This window comes from Salmo salar, chromosome ssa15, assembly GCF_905237065.1.
Source record: "Salmo salar chromosome ssa15, Ssal_v3.1, whole genome shotgun sequence".
NCBI lineage: Eukaryota > Metazoa > Chordata > Actinopteri > Salmoniformes > Salmonidae > Salmo > Salmo salar.
The window spans coordinates 38,944,839-38,965,036 of NC_059456.1; the positions used below are offsets into that span (position 1 = coordinate 38,944,839).

The following is a 20,198-nucleotide window of genomic DNA, read 5'->3' on the forward strand; positions in this document are numbered from 1 at the left end:
GTAACATCTGACAAAAATATCTAAAGACACTGAGGCAGCAGACTTTGTGAAAATTAATATTTGTGTCATTCTCAAAACTTTTGGCCACGACAGTAGGTGTCATAACCAGCCATAAAATAACTACAGTGGTAGGTTTTGTGGGTTTTGACACCCTTATATAGGTGTCATAACCAGCCATAAAATAATGTAATAAATGTGACAACAGGTGTAAATATTTGGGTCATGACAGTGTTATGACCCTATTATGACAGGTTATGACAAGATATGCCAGCTGTTATGACATGGTAAAGTGTTAAACATTTCAGCTTTTCATTTTTTATTAATTAGTAAAACATTTGAAAAACAGAATCCAACTTTGACATTATGGGGCATTGTGTGTAGACAAGTGACAAAAAATATAAATTTAATCAATTTGAAATTCAAGCTGCAACACAACAAAATGTGGAAAAAGTCAAGGGGTGTGAATATTTTCTGAAGGCACTGTAATCAGATCCGTTTTATTTTCTTCAAAATCTTAAGATAACAAGGGATAAGCCTATGCTATTTGTCAGTTTCTGTTAATAAAAAGTAGGCCTATGGCATACCTTCTCATACCCCTCAATTCAAGTCCTGGTTTTAACTTAACAACCCGTCATTGACACAGATCCAGGCTATTTAGAGTGCATGGTGGGTGGAGGAATTGGCCGACAAATCTATGGATAGCAGTCTAAAGTCTACATTCGTCTGTCAAACAGGTAGGCCTACCTCTTTTTTTACTAAGAAATAGGCTCCAACACAAAGTCTGTTTGTAAAGTCGAATTAAAATGAAGACGGATTAAATGAATTATGGCTACTCGAAGTTGCCTACTTTCAGCACCATGAGCTGTCCATTTCCGAATGATTGTGCTCCCGCTTCAAGTTTCAGCACCACAATGTAAATTACTATAATCTGTCTTATTGTGAGGTCAAGAACTCTGATAAATACATAATGGGAAAGAAACATATTGTTTTTATTTAAAATCAATTATAGTAATAGCAAGCTATCAACGTTGACCTCTGGTCCTCCTTCTCATCTTCACGCTCTCCTTCTCAAACTGAATAAAACACATAGGCTAGTCCGCATGCACACCATAGACTGTTTTGGGACTAGACCCAATCCAAAATTATTTTGTGGAAGAAGCCATTGATTATGCAGCACAAAAAGTTTTGAGCAGAACAGGGTGGGGCTCAGGGTTGGAATATCCATTGCAGTGTATAATGCAGCCTAGATTTATTTACACCATCCCAGCAGCGCAAAAGACTCTGGAAGGAAGTACATTTTCTTAGAAATGTATGCTCTGTGCTTCTCCAAGCATGCATTTCATATAGCCTATAGCCTATATAGTGCATTCGGAAAGTATTCAAACCCGTTCCCCTTTTCCACATTTTGTTACTTTACAGCCTTATTCTGTAATGGATAAAACATAAAAAAAATCCTCATCAATCTACACACAATACTCCATAATGACAAAGAAAAAACATATTTGACATTTTTGCAAATGTATGACAAAAAAAACTGAAATACCTTATTTACAAAAGTATTCCGACCCTTTGCTATGAGACTCGGAATTGAGCTCAGGTGCATCCTGTTTCCATTGATCATCCTTTAGATGTTTCTACAACTTTATTGGAGTCCACCTGTGGTAAATTAAATTGATTGAACATGATTTGGAAAGGCACACACGTATATAAGGTCGCACAGTTGTCAAAGCAAAAACCAGAGCAAAAACCAATCCTGCCTCGACAGGATTGTGTCGAGGCACAGATCTGGGGAAGTGTACCAAAAAATGTCTGCAGCATTGAAGGTCCCCAAGAACACAGTGGCCTCCATCCTTCTTAAATGGAAGAAGTTTGGAACCACCAAGACTCTTCCTAGAGTTGGCCGCCCGGCTAAACTGAGCAATGGGGCGGAAAGGCCTTGGTCAGGGAGGTGACCAAGAACCCGATGGTCACTCTGACAGAGCTCCAGAGTTCCTCTGTGGAGATGGGAGAACCTTCCGGAAGGACAACCATCTCTGCAGCACTCCACCAATCAGGCCTTTATGGCAGAGTGGCCAGACGGAAGCCTGTAGCCTACAATCAGGCATTTTACATCATGCTTCCAGTTTTTGCCTTCAAGTTACTATTTTTAAATAACTGTAAATCTATGGCATTATTTAGGATGCTTAAAGGTAGACTCTGCGAAATGATGTGAACATATTAAGATGAGCTAAGATGCAAGACTTCACACAGTATCTGAGCATGTGCACAGGTTCGCTTCACGCTGTTAGAGCACGGTAGCCACAAGACCAAAACAGCGGAGAAGTTGAGCAACCGCGCTTCAATGGTCTTAGTTGTTGCAGAAATGTAGCCACTGTGTTGTTTAGTTTCTGTATTTATGTCATATTTCTGAGTCTACCTTCAAGACGACAGAAGCTTAAAAAGTGTGGTTTTACATACAACGTTTTAATAGAGTGCCTTAGCTTGGATTCGACCCATACCCTGTCAGCTGTGAGAGGTCCATGGTTCCCAAATCTACCTGCTGCGCTACCATTCAAGAGCACAATTTTTTTTTTAATCGAACTAGATTTCTAAGTAAAGCGTAGAGTAGAGGACGATGTTTGAAAGCAACTTGGAATCGAAGAAAGCACCGGAACCACGGTGAAATCAGTGGGATCTCGCATTTTGCAACACACGGTTTGAAAAAGCACCTGATCAAACAAAGTGTCGAATGTCATTGATCACTGATATTGCTACTTTGAAATGAGCATTGGTACGTTGTATCGGATCAGTAGTGCTTTGAAAACTACATCGGAGCTCCGGTATCAATTGTCCCATCACTATAACAGCCTCCCCTCTTTTGGGAAGGCTTTCCACTAGATGTTGTAACATTGCTGCGGGGACTTGCTTCCATTCAGCCACAAGAACGTTAGTGAGGTCGGGCACTGATATTGGCCGATTTGGCCTGGCTCGCAGTCAGTGTTCCAATTCATCCCAAAGGTGTTCGATCGGGTTGAGGTCAGGGCTCTGTGCAGGCCAGTCATGTTCTTCCACACCGATCTCGACAAACCATTTCTGTATGGACCTCGCTTTGTGCACGGGGGCATTGTCATGCTGATTTCCCTTCATTGGAACTATGGGGCCTAGCCCGAACCATGAAAAACAGCCCCAGACCATTATGCCTCCTCTACCAAACTTTACAGCTGGCACTATGCATTCGGCAGGTAGAGTTCTCCTGGCATCCGCCAAACCCAGATTCATCCATCGGACTGCCAGATGGTGAAGTGTGATTCATCACTCCAGAGAACGCATTTCCACTGCTCCAGAGTCCAATGGCGGCGAGCTTTACACCACTCCAGCCGCCACTTGGCATTGCTCGTGGTGATCTTAGGCTAGTGTATGGCTGCTTGGCCATGGAAACCCATTTCATGAAGCTCCCGACGAACAGTTCTTGTGCTGACGTTGCTTCTAGAGGCAGTTTGGAAATTGGTAGTGAGTGTTGTAACCGAGGACAGACGATTTACATTCACCACACGCTTCAGCTCTCGTCGGTCCTGTTCTGTGAGCTTGTGTGGCCTACCACTTCGTGTCTGAGATGTTGTTGCTCCTAGACCTTTCCACTTCACAATAACAACACTTACTGTTGACCGGGGCAGCTCTAGCAGGGCAGAAGTTTGACGAATTGACTTGTTGGAAAGGTGGCATTCTATGACACAGGATGCCACGTTGAAAGTCAATGAGCTCTTCAGTAAGGCCATTCTACTGCCAATGTTTGTCTATGGAGATTGCATGGCTGTGTGCTCGATTTTAAACACCTGTCAGTAATGGGTGTGGCTAAAATAACCGAATCTATTAATTTGAAGGGGTGTCCAAATAGTTTTGTATATATAGTATATATAACTAATGCTGTACACACCTCTCCTATTCATATTCTGTCCATACTGTCTATTCACACCATTTATATATATATATAGTACAATTTAAAAGTTTGGACACACCTACTCATTCAAGGGTTTTTCTTTATATTTACTGTTTTCTACATTGTAGAATAATAGTGAAGATATCAAAACTATGAAATAACACATATGTAATCATGGTTGAGAGAATGCCAAGAGTGGGCAAAGCGTCATCAAGGCAAAGGGTGGCTACTATCAAGAATCTCAAATATAAAATATATTTGGATTTGTTTTACACTTTTTTGGTTAATGCATGATTCCATATGTGTTATTTCATAGTTTTGATGTCTTCACTATTATTATAAAGTGTAGAAAATAGTAAAAAAAAAAAAAAAATGGAATGAGTAGGTGTGTCCAAAATTGTTTCCTTTTGCACATTTTGTTAGATTACAAGCAAATTCGAATATGTATTAAATTAAAAATTTATCCCCCTCATCAATCTACACACAATACCCCATAATGACAAAGCAAAAATGGGTTTTTGCAAATGTATTTAAAAAAAAAGTGAAATATCAAAGTATTCAGACCCTTTACTCAGTAATTTGTTGAAGTACCTTAGGCAGCAATTACAGCCTAAAGTCTTCTTGGGTATAACGCTACAAGCTTGGCACTGTAACGCTTGGATGTCGTGGGTGTGGAGTCAGGCACAGGAGGCAGAAAAATGTTTGGTACAATACTTCTTTTAATAAGTTCCACAAAAGAGAATATGTCCAAAACAACAGGGCGTAACAAAACCCAAAGTCCAAAACACGATTCACTACACAAACACAGTGAAACTAAACGTAACAAGCCCGCACACAGAACAGGTGGGGAGGCGGGCTTAAATAACACCACTAATGACCTAAATGAACACAGGTGCAACTAATAAAGACATAACCAACAGAAAAAGGAAAAGGGGATCGATGGCAGCTAGTAGGCCGGTGACGACGACCGCCGAGCGCCACCCGAACAGGGAGAGGAGCCACCCTCGGTAGGAGTCGTGACAGGCACACCTGTATTTTGGGAGTTTCTCCCATTCTTCTCTGCAGATCCTCTCAAGCTCTGTCAGGGTGGATGGGGAGCGTTGCTGCACAGCTATTTTCAGGTCTCTCAAGAGATGTTAGATCGGGTTCAAGTCCGGGCTCTGGCTGGGCCACTCAAGGACATTCAGAGACTTGTCCCGAAGCCACTCCTGCATTGTCTTGGCTGTGTGCTTAGGGTTTTTGTCCAGTTGAAAGGTGAACCTTCGCCCCAGTCTGAGCGCTTTGGAGCAGATTTTTGTCAAGGATCTCTCTGTACTCTGCTCCATTCATCTTTCCCTCAATCCTGACTAGTCTCCCAGTCCCTGCCGCTGAAAAACATCCCCACAGCATTATGCTGCCACCAGCATGCTTCACCGTAGGATGGTTCCAGGTTTTCTCCAGACGTGGCGCTTGGCATTCAGGCCAAAGAGTTCAATCTTGGGTTCATCAGACCAGATAAACTTGTTTCTCATGGTCTGAGAGTCTTTAGGTACCTTTTGGGAGGAGTAGCTTCCATCTGGCCACTCTACCATAAAGGCCTGATTGGTGGAGTGCTGCAGAGATGGTTGTCCTTCTGGAAGGTTCCCCAATTTCCAAAGAGGAACACTGGAGCTCAGTCAGAGTGACCATCTGGTTCATGGTCACCTCCCTGACCATGGCCCTTCTCCCCCAATTGCTCAGTTTGGCCGGGCGGCCAGCTCTAGGAAGAGTCTTGGTGGTTCCAAACTTCTTCCATTTAAGAATGATGGAGGCCACTGTGTTCTTGGGGAACTTCAATGCTGCAGATATTTTTTGGTACCCTTCCCCAGATCTGTGCCTCGACACAATCCTGTCTCGGAACTCTACGGACAATTCCTTTGATCTCATGGCTTGGTTTTTGCTCTGATATGCACTTATATGTCAACTGTGGGACCTCATATAGACGGGTGTGTGCCTTTCCAAATCATGTCCAATCAATTAAATTTACCACAGGTGGACTCCAATCAAGTTGTTGAAACATCTCAATAATCATCAATGGAAACAGAATGCGCCTGACCTCAATTTCGTGTCTCATAGCAAAGGGTCTGAAAACTTACAGTGGCAAGAAAAAATATGTGAACCCTTTGGAATTACCTGGATTTCTGCATAAATTGGTCATAAAATTTTATCTGATCTTCATCTAAGTCACAACAATAGACAAACACAGTCTGCTTAAACTAATAACACACCAACAATTATAAGTTTTCATGTCTTTATTGAACACACCGTGTAAAAAATTCACAGTGCAGGGTGGGAAAAGTATGTGGACCCTGGATTTAATAACTGGTTGACTCTCCTTTGGCAGCAATAACCTCAACCAAACGTTTTCTGTAGTTGCGGATCAGACCTGCACAATGGTCAGGAGGAATTTTGGACAATTTCTCTTTACAAAACTTTCAGATCAGCAATATTCTACGGATGTCTGGTGTGAACCGCTCTCAAGGTCATATTTTCTTCTGTTGGAGCCATTTTGTTGTTGATTTACTTCTGTGTTTTGGGTCGTTGTCCTGTTTCATCACCAAACTTCTGTTGAGCTTCAATTGGCGGACAGATAGCCTTACATTCAACTGCAAAGTGTCTTGATAAACTTGGGAATTCATTTTTCTGTCGATGATAGCAAGCTGTCCAGGCCCTAAGGCAGTAAAGCAGCCCCAAACCATGATGCTCCCTCCACCATATTTTACAATTGGGATGAGGTTTTGATGTTGGTGCGCTGTGCCTTTTTTTTCTCCACATTTTTTTTTTACACATAGTGTTGTGTGTTCCTTCCAAACATCTCAACTTTAGTTTAATCTGTCCACAGAATATTTTGCCAGTAGCGCTGTGGAACATTCAGGTGCTCTTTTGCAAACTTCAGACATGCAGCAATGGTTTTTTTGGACAGCAGTAGCTTCTTTCGTGGTGTCCTCCCATGAACACCATTCTTCTTTAGTGTTTTACGCATCGTAGACTCGTCAACAGAGATGTTAGAATGTTCCAGAGATTTCTATATGTCTTTAGCTGATTTCTGTGTCTTCTTAACTTCATTGAGCATTCTGCTTCGTGCCCTTGCAGTCATCTTTGCAGGACGGCCACTCCTAGGGAGAGTAGCAACAGTGCTGAACTTTCTCCATTTATAGACAGTTTGTTTTACCATGGACTGATGAACATCAAGGCTTTTAGAGATACTTTTGTAACCCTTTCCAGCTTTATGCAAGTCAACAATTCTTCCGAGATCTCTTTTGTTCGCGGCATGGTTCTCATCAGGCAATGCTTCTTGTGAATAGCAAAATCAAATTGTGTTTGTTTTTTATAGGGCAGGGCAGCTCTAACCAACATCTCCAATCTTGTCTCATTGATTGGACTCCAGGTTAGCTGACTCTTGACTCCAATTAGCTTTTGGAGAAGTGATTAGCCTTTGCTTTTCCCAACCTACAATGTGAATGTTTAAATGCTGTATTCAATATAGACAAGAAAAATACAATAATTTGTGTGTTATTAGTTGAAGCACACTGTGTTTGTCTATTGCTGTGACTTAGATGAAGATCAGATCAAATTTTATGACCAATTTATGCAGAAATCCAGGTAATTCCAAAGGGTTCACATACTTTTTCATACCACTGTATTTCCTACATGTCCTGTTTTTGGTTTCAAAGACAATAAAAATTGTAGGCTATATCAAATGTCCATTGTAATGCAGTGACAGAATGATAATTGAGATAATGCAAATCATTAATGATTACCTAGTTTGATTACCTACCTAACTATGTTTTACTTCTTGCTGTAAGCCTACTTCATCATCATCGTCTGCCTGCATCCTTAATCCCTACATGTAGCCTACCTGCCTTTGTTATAATGCATTTCCACGTATTGCTTGTCCATCTTCCCGAATTAAAATAAGACATTCTAACAGATGAATCTTGCTGGCAAAATGTCTTTAAATATTGCTAAGTTATTTAGCTATAGTGTGGATGCCTACCTGTGCTGAGCCGAAACTTTACGTTGCGTTAATATTTTTGTTCAGTGTAGTTTAGGGTTAGGGTTAGCACGTGATGACGGTTTTAAGGCGGTGCATATTTAAATTGGTTAAGATGATAAGACGCTGCCATTGGTATATTACATTTCCGGCTTCATGTGACGTTGCATACCGCCTCACAACTGCAGACCATGTGTAACCATGCCAGCCCAGGACCTCCACATCTGACTTCTTCACCTGCGGGATGGTCTGAGACCAGCCACCTGGACAGCTGATGAAACTGTGGGTTACACAACCTCAAAATCTCTGCACAAACTGTCAAAAACCGTCTCGGGGAAAGGTCATCTATGTGTTCATCGCCCTCACCGGGGTCTTGACCTGACTGCAGTTTAGTGTCGTAACCGACTTCAGTTGGCAAACACTCACCTTCGAGAGCCAATGGGACACTGGAGAAGTGTGATCTTCACGGATTAATCCCGGTTTAAACTGTACCGGGCAGATGGCAAACAATGTGTATGGTGTTGTGTGGGCGAGCGGTTTTCTGATGTCAACATTGTGAACAGAGGGCCCGTGGTGGCGGTGGGGTTATGGTATGGGCAGGCATAAGCTATGGACAATGAACACAATTGCATTATATCGATGGCAATTTGAATGCACAGAGATATCGTAACAAGATACTTAGGCCCATTGTTGTGCCATTCATCCACCGCCATCACCTCATGTCTCAGCATGATTATGCACAGTCCCATGTCACAAGGATCTGTACACAATTCCAGGAAGCTGAAAATGGCCCTGTTTTTCCATGGCCTGCATACTCACCAGACATTTCACCCATTGAGCATGTTTAGGATTCTCTGGATCGACGTGTACGACAGTGTGTTCCAGTTCCCGTCAATATCCAGGAATGGGACAACATTCCACAGGCCACAATAAACTGTCTGATCAACTGTATGTAAAGGAGATGTGTTGCCCTGCATGAGGCAAATGGTGGTCACACCAGATACTGACTGGTTTTCTGATCCACGCCCCTACCTTTTTTTAAGGTTCAGTATCTGTGAACAACAGATGCATATCTGTATTCCCAGTCATTTGAAATCCATAGATTGACTGATTTCCAAATATGAACTGTAACTCAGTAAAATTGTTGAAACTGTTGCATGTTGCGTTTATATTTTTGTTCAGTATAAATTAGCGAAATATTCACTACTGAATGTCCTGAACAAACATATCATCATAGCTGAATCTGGACCCTGGAAAACGCCTGGGAGTTAATACCTCTTACATCTAGACGTTCCGCTAGCGGAACACCTGCTCCAATATCCAATGATAGGCGTGGCGCGAATTACAAATTCCTCAAAAATACAAAAACTTCAATTTTTCAAACATATGACTATTTCACAGCATTTTAAAGATAAGACTCTCCTTTATCTAACCACACTGTCCGATTTCAAAAAGGCTTTACAACGAAAGCAAAACATTAGATTATGTCAGCAGAGTACCAAGCCAGAAATAATCAGACACCCATTTTTCAAGCTAGCATATAATGTCACAAAAACCCAGAAGACAGCTAAATGCAGCACTAACCTTTGATGATCTTCATCAGATGACAACCCTAGGACATTATGTTATACAATACATGCATGTTTTGTTCAATCAAGTTCATATTTATATCAAAAACCAGCTTTTTACATTAGCATGTGACGTTCAGAACTAGCATACCCCCGCAAACTTCCGGCGAATTCACTAAGAATTTACTAAATTACTCACGATAAACGTTCACAAAAAGCATAACAATTATTTTAAGAATTATAGATACAGAACTCCTCTATGCACTCGATATGTCCGATTTTAAAATAGCTTTTTGGTGAAAGCACATTTTGCAATATTCTAAGTACATAGCCCAGGCATCACGGGCTAGCTATTTAGACACCCGGCAAGTTTAGCACTCACCAATATCAGGTTTACTATTATAAAAGTTTGATTACCTTTTGTTGTCTTCATCAGAATGCACTCCCAGGACTGCTACTTCAATAACAAATGTTGGTTTGGTCCAAAATAATCCATCGTTATATCCGAATAGCGACGTTTTGTTCGTGCGTCCCAGACACTATCTGAAATGTTAAATCAGGGTCGCCCGCATGGCGCAATTCGTGACAAAAAAAATCTAAATATTCCATTACCGTACTTCGAAGCATGTCAACCGCTGTTTAAAATCCATTTTTATGCCATTTTTCTCGTAAAAAAGTGATAATATTCTGACCGGGAATCTCCTTTTAGCTAAACAGAGGAAAGTAAACAAAGCTTTCGGTCGACGCGGGCACGAGCCTGAGTCTCACAGTACTGTAACCAGCCACTACCCAAACACGCTACTTTTTTTCAGCCAGAGCCTGCAAAGCCACGATTCAGCTTTTTACCGCCTTCTGAGACCCTATGGCAGCCGTAGGAAGTGTCACGGGACAGCTAAGATCCTCGCTCTTCAATAAACAGAGACAAGAAGAACGACACCTTGTCAGACAGGCCACTTCCTGCCTGAAACCTTGTCAGGTTTTTGCCTGCCAAATGAGTTCTGTTATACTCACAGACACCATTCAAACAGTTTTAGAAACTTTAGGGTGTTTTCTATCCATATGTAATAAGTATATGCATATTCTAGTTACTGGGTAGGAGTGGTAACCAGATTAAATCGGGTACGTTTTTTATCCAGCCGTGAAAATACTGCCCCCTAGCCATAACAGGTTAAGAGGAATGGTTTAAGTTTGTAGCTAGCTAAAGCAGAATGTATGACCAAAGATACTGGTAACCTTTCATCTGTGGTGTGACTGTTCGCTAGCAAGCTACTTACCAGCATGCCGGAAAAAGCACAATGTGTTGTAACTGGATGCCATAATGTAAAATTAACCTTAGACTATTTTTTGAAGAATGAAAACATCCGACAATAGTGTCTGCTTTTAATTTTGAATGGACAAGCTGCACTGAAAATCAACGAAAATATTATTACACTTTCCATCTCCTTTAGTCTTTTCATTGTCATCAAGCTGTAATAATATACATTTTAGAAAATCATCAGGTGGGGCAGCAGCTGGTCCTAGTTCCTCCCTTCTCTCTCGATGACCTTCTTCAGCATCTGTTTTAGGGTCTTATTGAAGCGTTCCACCAGCCCGTCCATTTGTGGATGGTACACACTGGTCCTCACCTGTTTTATTCGTAACAGATTGCAGACATCTTTCATCACACGAGACATGAAAACGGTGCCCTGGTCCATCAGGATTTCCCGCGGAATACCCACCCGGCTAAATAAATGGAAGAGCTCCTGTGCGATACCTTTTGCTGCCGCCGTGCATAGCGGGATTGCCTCAGGATACCGGGTGGCGTAATCCACGATTACCAGGATGTATTGGTGTCCCCTCGCAGTCTTCACCAATTGATGCACCAGATCCATTGCCACCCGCTCGAATGGCACTCCTATAATGGGCAAGGGAACCAAAGGGTTTCTATAATGCACCCTCGGAGCTGTGATCTGGCACTCCGGTGCAACTATGGCAGTAGCCCTCAACGGTGCGCTTGATTCCGGGCCAGTGGAACCGGTTCCCGATCCGCTCCCTGGTTTTCTCCATCCCCAGGTGTGCTGCAAGCAGGTGGGTGTGGGCAAGTTGCAACACAGTCCTAACATACTGGCTGGGTATGAGTAACAAGTCTTTTGTCTCCCCATTATGCTTTAGTACCTGATACAATAAATTATGCTTGATTGCCAAGTGGGGGTAGCGCCAATCACTTACTCCAGGTAACAGTATGCCATCCACCGCAATCACCTGGCCCCTAGCGTTCTGGAGATTGTGGTCTTCTAACTGGGCCGTCCCGAACTGACCCGTGAGGATTCCCGTGTCGGGAGGTCCGTCTAGGGCCTCCACCTCCATAAAGGGGAGCCTGAGGTCTTCCTCGCACAGTGGCTCGCTTGCCGGACCGGGGTTGTCTCCCTCCTCCGGGTCCGACTCGGGCCCAGTGGACACCTCTCGTCGCGGCAGTTGGGCTGCACAGGCCACCGTCCTTTTTCCTTTTCTTCCTACCTCCCATGTGCGCCTCCCCAGGTCCCTCCTCCACAGTGCCTGGAAGAGAGGGCAGTCTGACCGAGGAGAATGAACAGCTCCCACGTGCATCTGGCACTCCCCCTTGGGGTGGTTATCCTCCCTGGCACCGTTGGGTACCTCTTTGTGTCCCCGTGTACACAGGACACTGTCACCTCCTCATCCCCCGGTTCCTCCTTCCCCTCTCGTGTGAGCCACTGCGGGTGGGCCAGGGTCACCATGCTGCCGGAGTCCAGCAGAGCGCTGGTGTCGATGCCATCGATTTGTACTGGAACAATCGGAGGGGCCGTCTTGGTGTGCACCCAACAGCATGTGACGTAACCCGCCATCTGGGTTACCCCAGAGCTGGGGGATGCGGAGAGCATGGCCTCCTCCCGGACGGGACAGCTCCACGCGAGGTGCTCCGGCTCCCCACACTCATAGCAGCGTCTCTGATCTGGGTCCAGCAGCCGTCGACGTCGTCGGTTTGGGTCACCCTCCCGCTTCACAGCCTTGGCTGGTTCCGTCCAGGCCCCCTTCAGCCCCTCGCCTCTCTTTGTGTTGTTCGTCCCCCTCGCCGCGTCTCCTCTCTCCGCTCGGGCCCCACTCAGCAGGTCCTGGGTGTTCTGGTGAATTTCCACCCCAGTCAGCAATTCCTCTAGGCTCTGGGGGTTCTGCATGCTCACTGTCTTCTTCATCTCGTATGGCAGGGGCCGAAGGTATTTATCCAGGACGAGCTTGTCAAGCATCGGGAGGGAAGGTACTTTCGTCAGTAGCCAGCCCTTGGTCAGGCGCACCAAGTCGCTCATCTGAGCACGGGGGGAAAGGGTGGGGTTAAAGGCCCAGTCGTGGACCAGTTGTGCACAGCGTGCAAGATTGAACCCATAGCGGCTCAGGATCTCCCGTATGAGTCCCTCATAATTCGCGGCCTGGTCAGCATTCAAATCGAAGTAGGCCTTCTGGTACCAGTCTGCAGTTTTGTTGGTGCTGCTCCTCCAGTGCTTGCTCCTGGAGAGCCTGTCGGTTCTGCTGGTTGAGGATGAACTGAGCCACCAGCTCCTCCATGGTAATCTCCATACGCTCGAACCCACGGCACCCAAAGCTACTGAGATGCCCGCATTCTCCACCATATGTGGTAAACCATGGGGTGTTGGGTTGAGCGTGCAGAGATTGACACAGAGACAGGGAGGTTTTAGTGCGCAAAAACAACTTTACTAGGACAGAAAATAAACGTAGGTTTGGCGCGGTCCTTCTCCTCTACTTTTGCTTGGTGTCGGTCTCTCCCCGTTCTCCCTCGCGGTGTGCCACAGTGCTCCTTTTATTTGGCCTCCACCGCTGGTTGGCACTTTCTCCTAATTACCTCTACTTGGAGCTGTCCGTGTCGGGGTGCCCAGCTCCCGTATTCCCAGCAGAGGGAGTGAACGTTGCCTCACATACCTCCCCTCTATTACCATCCCCGGGGTAGACCTCCTGGGATACCACAACAAGCTCTTGCATCTCCTCTTCAACAAGGTCACCCTTGACCCAGCAGCATACAGTATGTGGGGAAGCTGTTTGAGCTGTCCATTCCAGGACCCCTGTCTGCCCAGTGTGAAAGGCCTGACAAGGAGGAGGCCATAGCTGGATTTGTCTACCGCTTCAATCTTGGGGGTGACTGAAGCCAAGTGGGTGACTGAAGCCTGCTTGATTGAAGCGGGATACATGGGTCCCCCTCCTTTTCCGCTCCCCTCCCCATCAATCTCTGTAGTTGGTTGCATTTCCTAAAGCCTAAGTAATTCACTTTTATGTGATATGACATCACATTTTGTTACTTTGTATTGTTTTTCAAGCATTCGGACAGGAGATGAGTGTTACAAATTGTAAGAATCAATGGGTCCTGCACACCATAGGGCGGCCAGGTGCCTATATTAGGCTTATTATTTATTTCTCAACTTTATTTCTCACGAGTGTTCATGTTGATCAATATTTCGGCTATGCTGTCCTATTGTAAATTATCAAATAAATGTCTGATCAGTACATACAATTCTGCACATATTGTCATTTATAATGCTAATGCAGAGGCACCAATAAATTGTCCAGTACACCTACTGTATGCTGTTTTCATGTACATTCCTTAATGTCTAAGGTGACTCAGGCTTTACTAATTCTTGTGAAAAAGTGTATCAATAAACTGTATTCTGTACTTAGTTACAAAACAATAGAAATACAAAACTGTTTTGCTGGTGTTTGTCTGATATTCAACAGTCCATGATCAGCACTGTTAACCATGAGAGCATTTTGCATAGAAAATGGGTTGAGGCATACTATTTAGGTTCGGAATGACATGTGGCCTATTCAAGGGTTGCATGTTTTGTCAGAATATTGTTTTGAGCATTTGTTTTGAACAGATGCCCGACTAAGCATTCTACTCAATGCATCGTTCATTTACGCCCACCTGAGATAAATGTCAAATTTACAAAAAGGCATCTATGTACTGTATAACAATGCAAGGTTCATTTAACAGTAAAATAAGAAAAGATTGTTGTGGTTCAACAAGGTTTGTTGTTACTGTATTGACTGTGACACGTGGTACAACTGCTAGAATGAAAAAATATTTATTAACACCCATGTAGCCTACTATCATGGGCATATATAGACACATTAATCTCTTAATTTTACATGAAGTATGATCCCTTATCTGACAAGGCATTAAAAAATATCTGAAAAATGTGTTTATCTGAGAGTCGCCTCCACACCAAAGTTTTTTGCTGCTTTGAAATTGTCCACTAGTAGGAATTTACACAAAACTGTCAATAACATGAATAAAACATCTGATTTGCTTGTATCCATAAAAAACACAGTAATTGGTTTAAACATAAAATAGCAGAAATGTTTAATATTTTAATTTTTTATTTGAACCCATAGATGTTAGTGGGCTTAATGGGTACGTGGGCTTAATAGGTAGGTACACTTGCCCTCCTTCATATGGTTTTGAAAAAAATACCCTGAGAAATGTGTCCGTCATCTCAGACTTCTCTGAACTGGCTACTAACTGCCATGCGTTTAAATCATGTTGGGTGTACACCCACAATTTCCATATGGTAAAAGCAAGTTAATCTGCTAGTAAATCTATCCAATTCCCTAGGACATACTCCTTTTCTTGAAAACATCACAACCATTTTGTAGCATTGTTAACATTCCTGCTCATCTGATATATTTTCAGCTAGGAACTGCCTGTTGCTTCACATTGTAGCTCTCTGTCTGTTTAATCAGTCAAATGTGTTATTTATGACAACCTCAACTACATTTTCATTCCCATGAATGTTGTGCAACTGGAAGCATGACTATGCACTTACTTGCTCCATATAACAATTCCACAAGGAGTTACAAGGACATGTTTAGCATAGAAAAGAGGTCACTTCTCATACACAGTTGACAAATATGGGAAAGGTTGTTATTGTCTGAGTCAATGCAATGTTTTCCACTATGTCCTCATTCTCTCGTGTGACCAGCTGCTTATCTATTCGTTCTGTGGTGACTCGCCTATTCAGGCGTGGGAGGTGCAGCTCAACCAACAAGTCTGAACAATTTACAACTGAGTGGTACTGTATGCTGTCTGCGTGCTGGGGGGAATTACTTCCAGAGACTGAAGTGCAGTCCTTCAGCTTCACCAAGTCTACACACGGATTAGGAGCTCGGTTCGCTTCCCTTAAACAGACTCACTTGTTTTGTAAAGTGAGGATCTATTTTGGAGTTGAGAACTTTAGAGGACTGTTTTAACTTCTTGTTAAGGATTCTGACAGGATCTGACTGACTTTTTCTGATTGTAAAGGAGACAGCTTTCGACAATGCAAATTATGGAGGACGACCATCAGAGCAATAACTGCACAGCAGAGAATCTACCACTGTACAAATTTTATGCCTCTGTGATGATCATGGAATTCACCCTGGCTCTGCCGCTCAACCTCTCAGTGCTTTATCTATTCATCTTCAAGCTGAAGTTCTGGAAATCTAACACCAACAACATTTTCCTGTTCAATCTCGTCTTGGCTGACGTTCTTCTGCTTATATGTTTGCCAGTAAAGGCGTATCATTTTCTTAATGGGAATCGGCGGAGTACAGCGGGAGGGACCTGCAAAGCCATGCTCTTCATGCTGTTTCTGAACCGAGGTGCCAGTATCGCCTTCCTGACTGTGATTTCAGTTGATCGCTACTTCAATGTGGTTCATCCTGGGAAAAAGAACTTTGCCAAGGCTTTAAAAAAGTCTCCTCATATCTCTTTCCTCATCTGGCTACTGCTGCTCCCCCTGACTATCCCCACCATGCTGAAGTCCTTTGAGTGCTGTAATAGTTATGGGCGTAAAGATGACACTCTAGTCGAGGACGTCACTGACACTCTGAGAGAGGTTGTGTTTTTCACCCAGATTCTCATCCCTTTCTTTGTGTTGGTCTACTGCACGGTCCGCATTGTTAACAGACTAAAAAAGAAGACCGTAGGGGATAGTACCAAGCTGCGCCGAGCAGTGTTTCTGGTCACCTCAGTAATGCTTGTCTTTTCTTTCTGTTTCCTGCCTTGTACCATAGCTAGAATGGTTCTGTTGATTTTCAGAATCAAGGATCTACAGAATGCTGAGAATATAGCTGTTCAGCTCTATGACGGACTCATGGTTTTATCCTACATGGATTGTTTAGTGGACCCAATTGTGTACTGTTTAAGCAGCACTAAGTTCAAAAGCCTCTACCTGACAACGTATTGCCCCAGTCTACTAAGCAAAGATGCAGAAACAGCTGAAAGCCCTAACTTGACAGGAAACAACTTAAATCGAAAATGCAAAAACAATGCACTGTACACTGAAAAGGGGTTGCCCTGAATTTGACAGGAAGCTCAGTGGCAAGTAAAATTCTGTATTTCATAATACAGTAAACCTACTGTAATATAAATGTGGTATCAAAGCAAGTACTGTGTAATGACACACAGTACAATAAAGTAAAATTGACTGTATTATACTGTAAAAAAGTAAATGCTACCGTAATCCCTGTGGCTCAGTTGGTAGAGCATGGTGTTTGCAATGCCAGCATGGTGTGTGCAACGCCAGGGTTGTGGGTTTGATTCCCACGAGGGGCCAGTACAAGAAAAACATTTTTTTTTTAAGTACATGAAATGTATGCATTCACTACTGTAAGTCGCTCTGGATAAGAATGTTTGCTAAATGACTAAAATGTAAATGTAAAATGTAATTAATGAAATTCATTGAGGGGATGGGTTTGTATTTCACAGGATTTTACTGTAATTACAAGTGATTGGTGCAAGCAGGTTGGCAGCTAGGTAAAAATAGTTTACACATTACAGCATTTTAATGAATATTTGGTGTTTTATATCACTTACACTTAACAAAGGCTTCCAAACTGGCAGTGACTACAGGAGAAAACAGACCAAAAGGACATGGCAAAATGCCTGCGGCCACTCCAATCTGTTTTAAATGTGATGGGGCACCATAACCACATAGGAGTTAAATTGCTACAGCGTTCTCACTCACGTGTGCAACAAATATAGCCTCTTACAAGGCAGCCTCAAAACGTGTTTTTTTTATGAAATGTTTTTATTTAACAACAATACCATGCACCAACTAGTGGTCAAAGGGGTTTTGTCACTCCAAAGATATGGTATGGTACTGTGTTCTGTGGGGTGGAATTACAGTACCATTTGAAATACAGCAATTCTTTCCCTGCCCAGAACACTTTCCAACAATGCACCATAATTTACAGTATGCTGCAGTAAAACGTTTGAGTATTTTACTGTTGATCATACCCAAAAGAACAGTTTCACCCTTAAATACCCGGACCCAGTTTTCTTTGCATGAAAATTAAGCAGTGATAATGACTGCCCCGGGAAACCCCAAACGAACTATTTCTAAAAATAAATAAAACAATAAATTGATATAAAAAGCATTATAAAATGTGTGGTTTGCATCACTTAATGCCCGATGTCGCATATCACTAGAACATTTCAAGTTACTAAACTTCGCCAAAAATGAATATTATTTTTAGAACATTTACTCGGGCGTTTCTGGTCTTTCAAGGGGAGCAAACCTTCCATGTGAACCACTATTTTCAGCGCCAATCTCCGATAGTGTAATTACAAAGATCGGCCACCAGACAGTGCCAAAGGTGTTTATTAGGATATCTTTTTGAAGGTATTGGTTTCATGTTATTTATTGATTGAGTACTACAGACAGTTACCAAGTGTTTAAGACACTGTTAAAGGAATTTTATATCTTGATGATAACAATCAATAATCAATTCGCCTTGACTAATGCCCAAGGTTTGTAAGACAATGGGTTAAAATAATTAGGCAAGGACTCAGCTTTCTGCAAAAGGTTTCTGTAGCTTTATTCAGAGAACGTTCTGCCGTCAGGATAACAAAACAGTCATTATATAGTTCTTGCTTACTTACGCACATGCATTTACACACAATCTGTTGGTGACCTGCAACCCCCATAAACTTCTCACACTGTTTATCACCTTCTGGCTCAGCCTGTTCCTTTCCTTCAAGGTTAGTTTTACTCCCTTGACCATCTGCTTCTCTAGCTCTCTATACTAATTGCATACACCCATTTCTTTCCCTCTCCAGTGGTTCCTGGACTTTCCGGAACTAATCAGACCAATCGATCCCTACATTGATCATTACCTTGATTATTCATTAACCATGCTGTATGACTAATAATTCATCATGGTTTATTGATTAATTTACCTTTATTAGATAATTCTCTTATCAATTCCACCCTTAAATGATTCAATAATTCACCATGATGATCAAATGCTATATGAGAACCCTAATAATCACATGCTATATGTAATCACAAATAATCACACGCTATATGGAAATACAAATAATCACACGCTATATGGAAATACAAATAATCATACGCTATATGGAAACACAAATAATCACACGCTATATGGAAACACAAATAATCACACGCTATATGGAAATATGAATAATCACACGCTATATGGAAACACAAATAATCACACGCTATATGGAAACACAAATAATCACACGCTATATGGAAACACAAATAATCACACGCTATATGGAAATACAAATAATCACACGCTATATGGAAACACAAATAATCACACGCTATATGGAAACACAAATAATCACACGCTATATGTAAACACAAATAATCACACGCTATATGGAAATATGAATAATCATACGCTATATGGAAACACAAATAATCACACGCTATATGTAACTTAATTGTGATACAAGGATTTAACAAAACTAATACATAATTATTCCTCCTATACCCATCAATGACAGTCCTAGGCCTATTTCCAATTATGACACTTTGATTCAGGATTTTCATAATCATTTTCATTAAAGGAACAGTCCATCTAAATGTTGAAAATTCAATCAAAACGTTGAAAATTGTTTCATCAAACATTGGCTCCTCGTGATTAAAAGAAACGGAGCCATCTTCCTGGCCTGGAGGCCCGCATTCGCCATCCCACTGATCGGAGCTCGGAATTGGTCCATATCTCACCATCTGCTGCGTCATCGATCTCTCTAGAGTCCTGGTGATTAAACCTCTCACACATGGGACGAGACAACATCCACACAACACAAACACACTCATACAGGTGAAAGCAGCCCATAATACAGTTCTTACAACACTTTTCCATTTCCCAAACATGGGATGTGTTATCAGGAATGTACGTGTAGCGCTGAACCTAATCATTCTACCTACACTGCCCTCTTCTGCCAATAACATATCGAGAGTCAGTGTATTTTACCAGGTCATGAGGGGGGTGGCGGATGATTGGTCAGAGAACCTCTTTACTGCATCCCCGTTTTCATTCATGAATCTCTGTTGATTATAAAAGATGTCATTAATCCAATCCACATTTCTATTTATTGTCAACCACCAAAATAATGTAGTGTTAAAGCCTTCACATATTTGATTCATAGCTTTGTATTCATCTGGAACTTCCCTGAGGATGCCAATAGCATCCATCTAGACAAAGCTACTCCCATCCTGATCAAAACTCCTCCTGTGCCTACTTTAGCCTCCTATAACTGGCCTCTGATGACTAACTCGAACTGGTTGGACCAATAACCCCAGGGCGCAAGTTCCTAACCACCCTTTGTGGTAATTTCGTATGCGTCCTTTGCTGGTACTAGCCCACCCTACATCAGTTATAGGTGCTGTGAGGTTAAACA

The 20,198-nt window shown here is 42.5% G+C and overlaps 1 protein-coding gene across 1 annotated transcript; it reads left to right on the forward strand.

The window, feature by feature from the left end:
* Positions 1-15,520: 15,520 nt before the first annotated feature.
* LOC106571540 (12-(S)-hydroxy-5,8,10,14-eicosatetraenoic acid receptor) lies at positions 15,521-18,308 on the forward strand. The gene has a single exon (XM_014144698.2). It carries the CDS (start codon positions 15,817-15,819, stop codon positions 16,837-16,839), a length of 1,023 nt encoding a protein of 340 aa, XP_014000173.2. The 5' UTR covers positions 15,521-15,816; the 3' UTR covers positions 16,840-18,308.
* Positions 18,309-20,198: the final 1,890 nt, after the last annotated feature.

Coding starts and splice junctions, on each gene's coding strand:
- LOC106571540 (XM_014144698.2), top strand. CDS start 15,817: ATGCAAATTATGGAGGACGACCATCAGAGCAATAACTGCACAGCAGAG.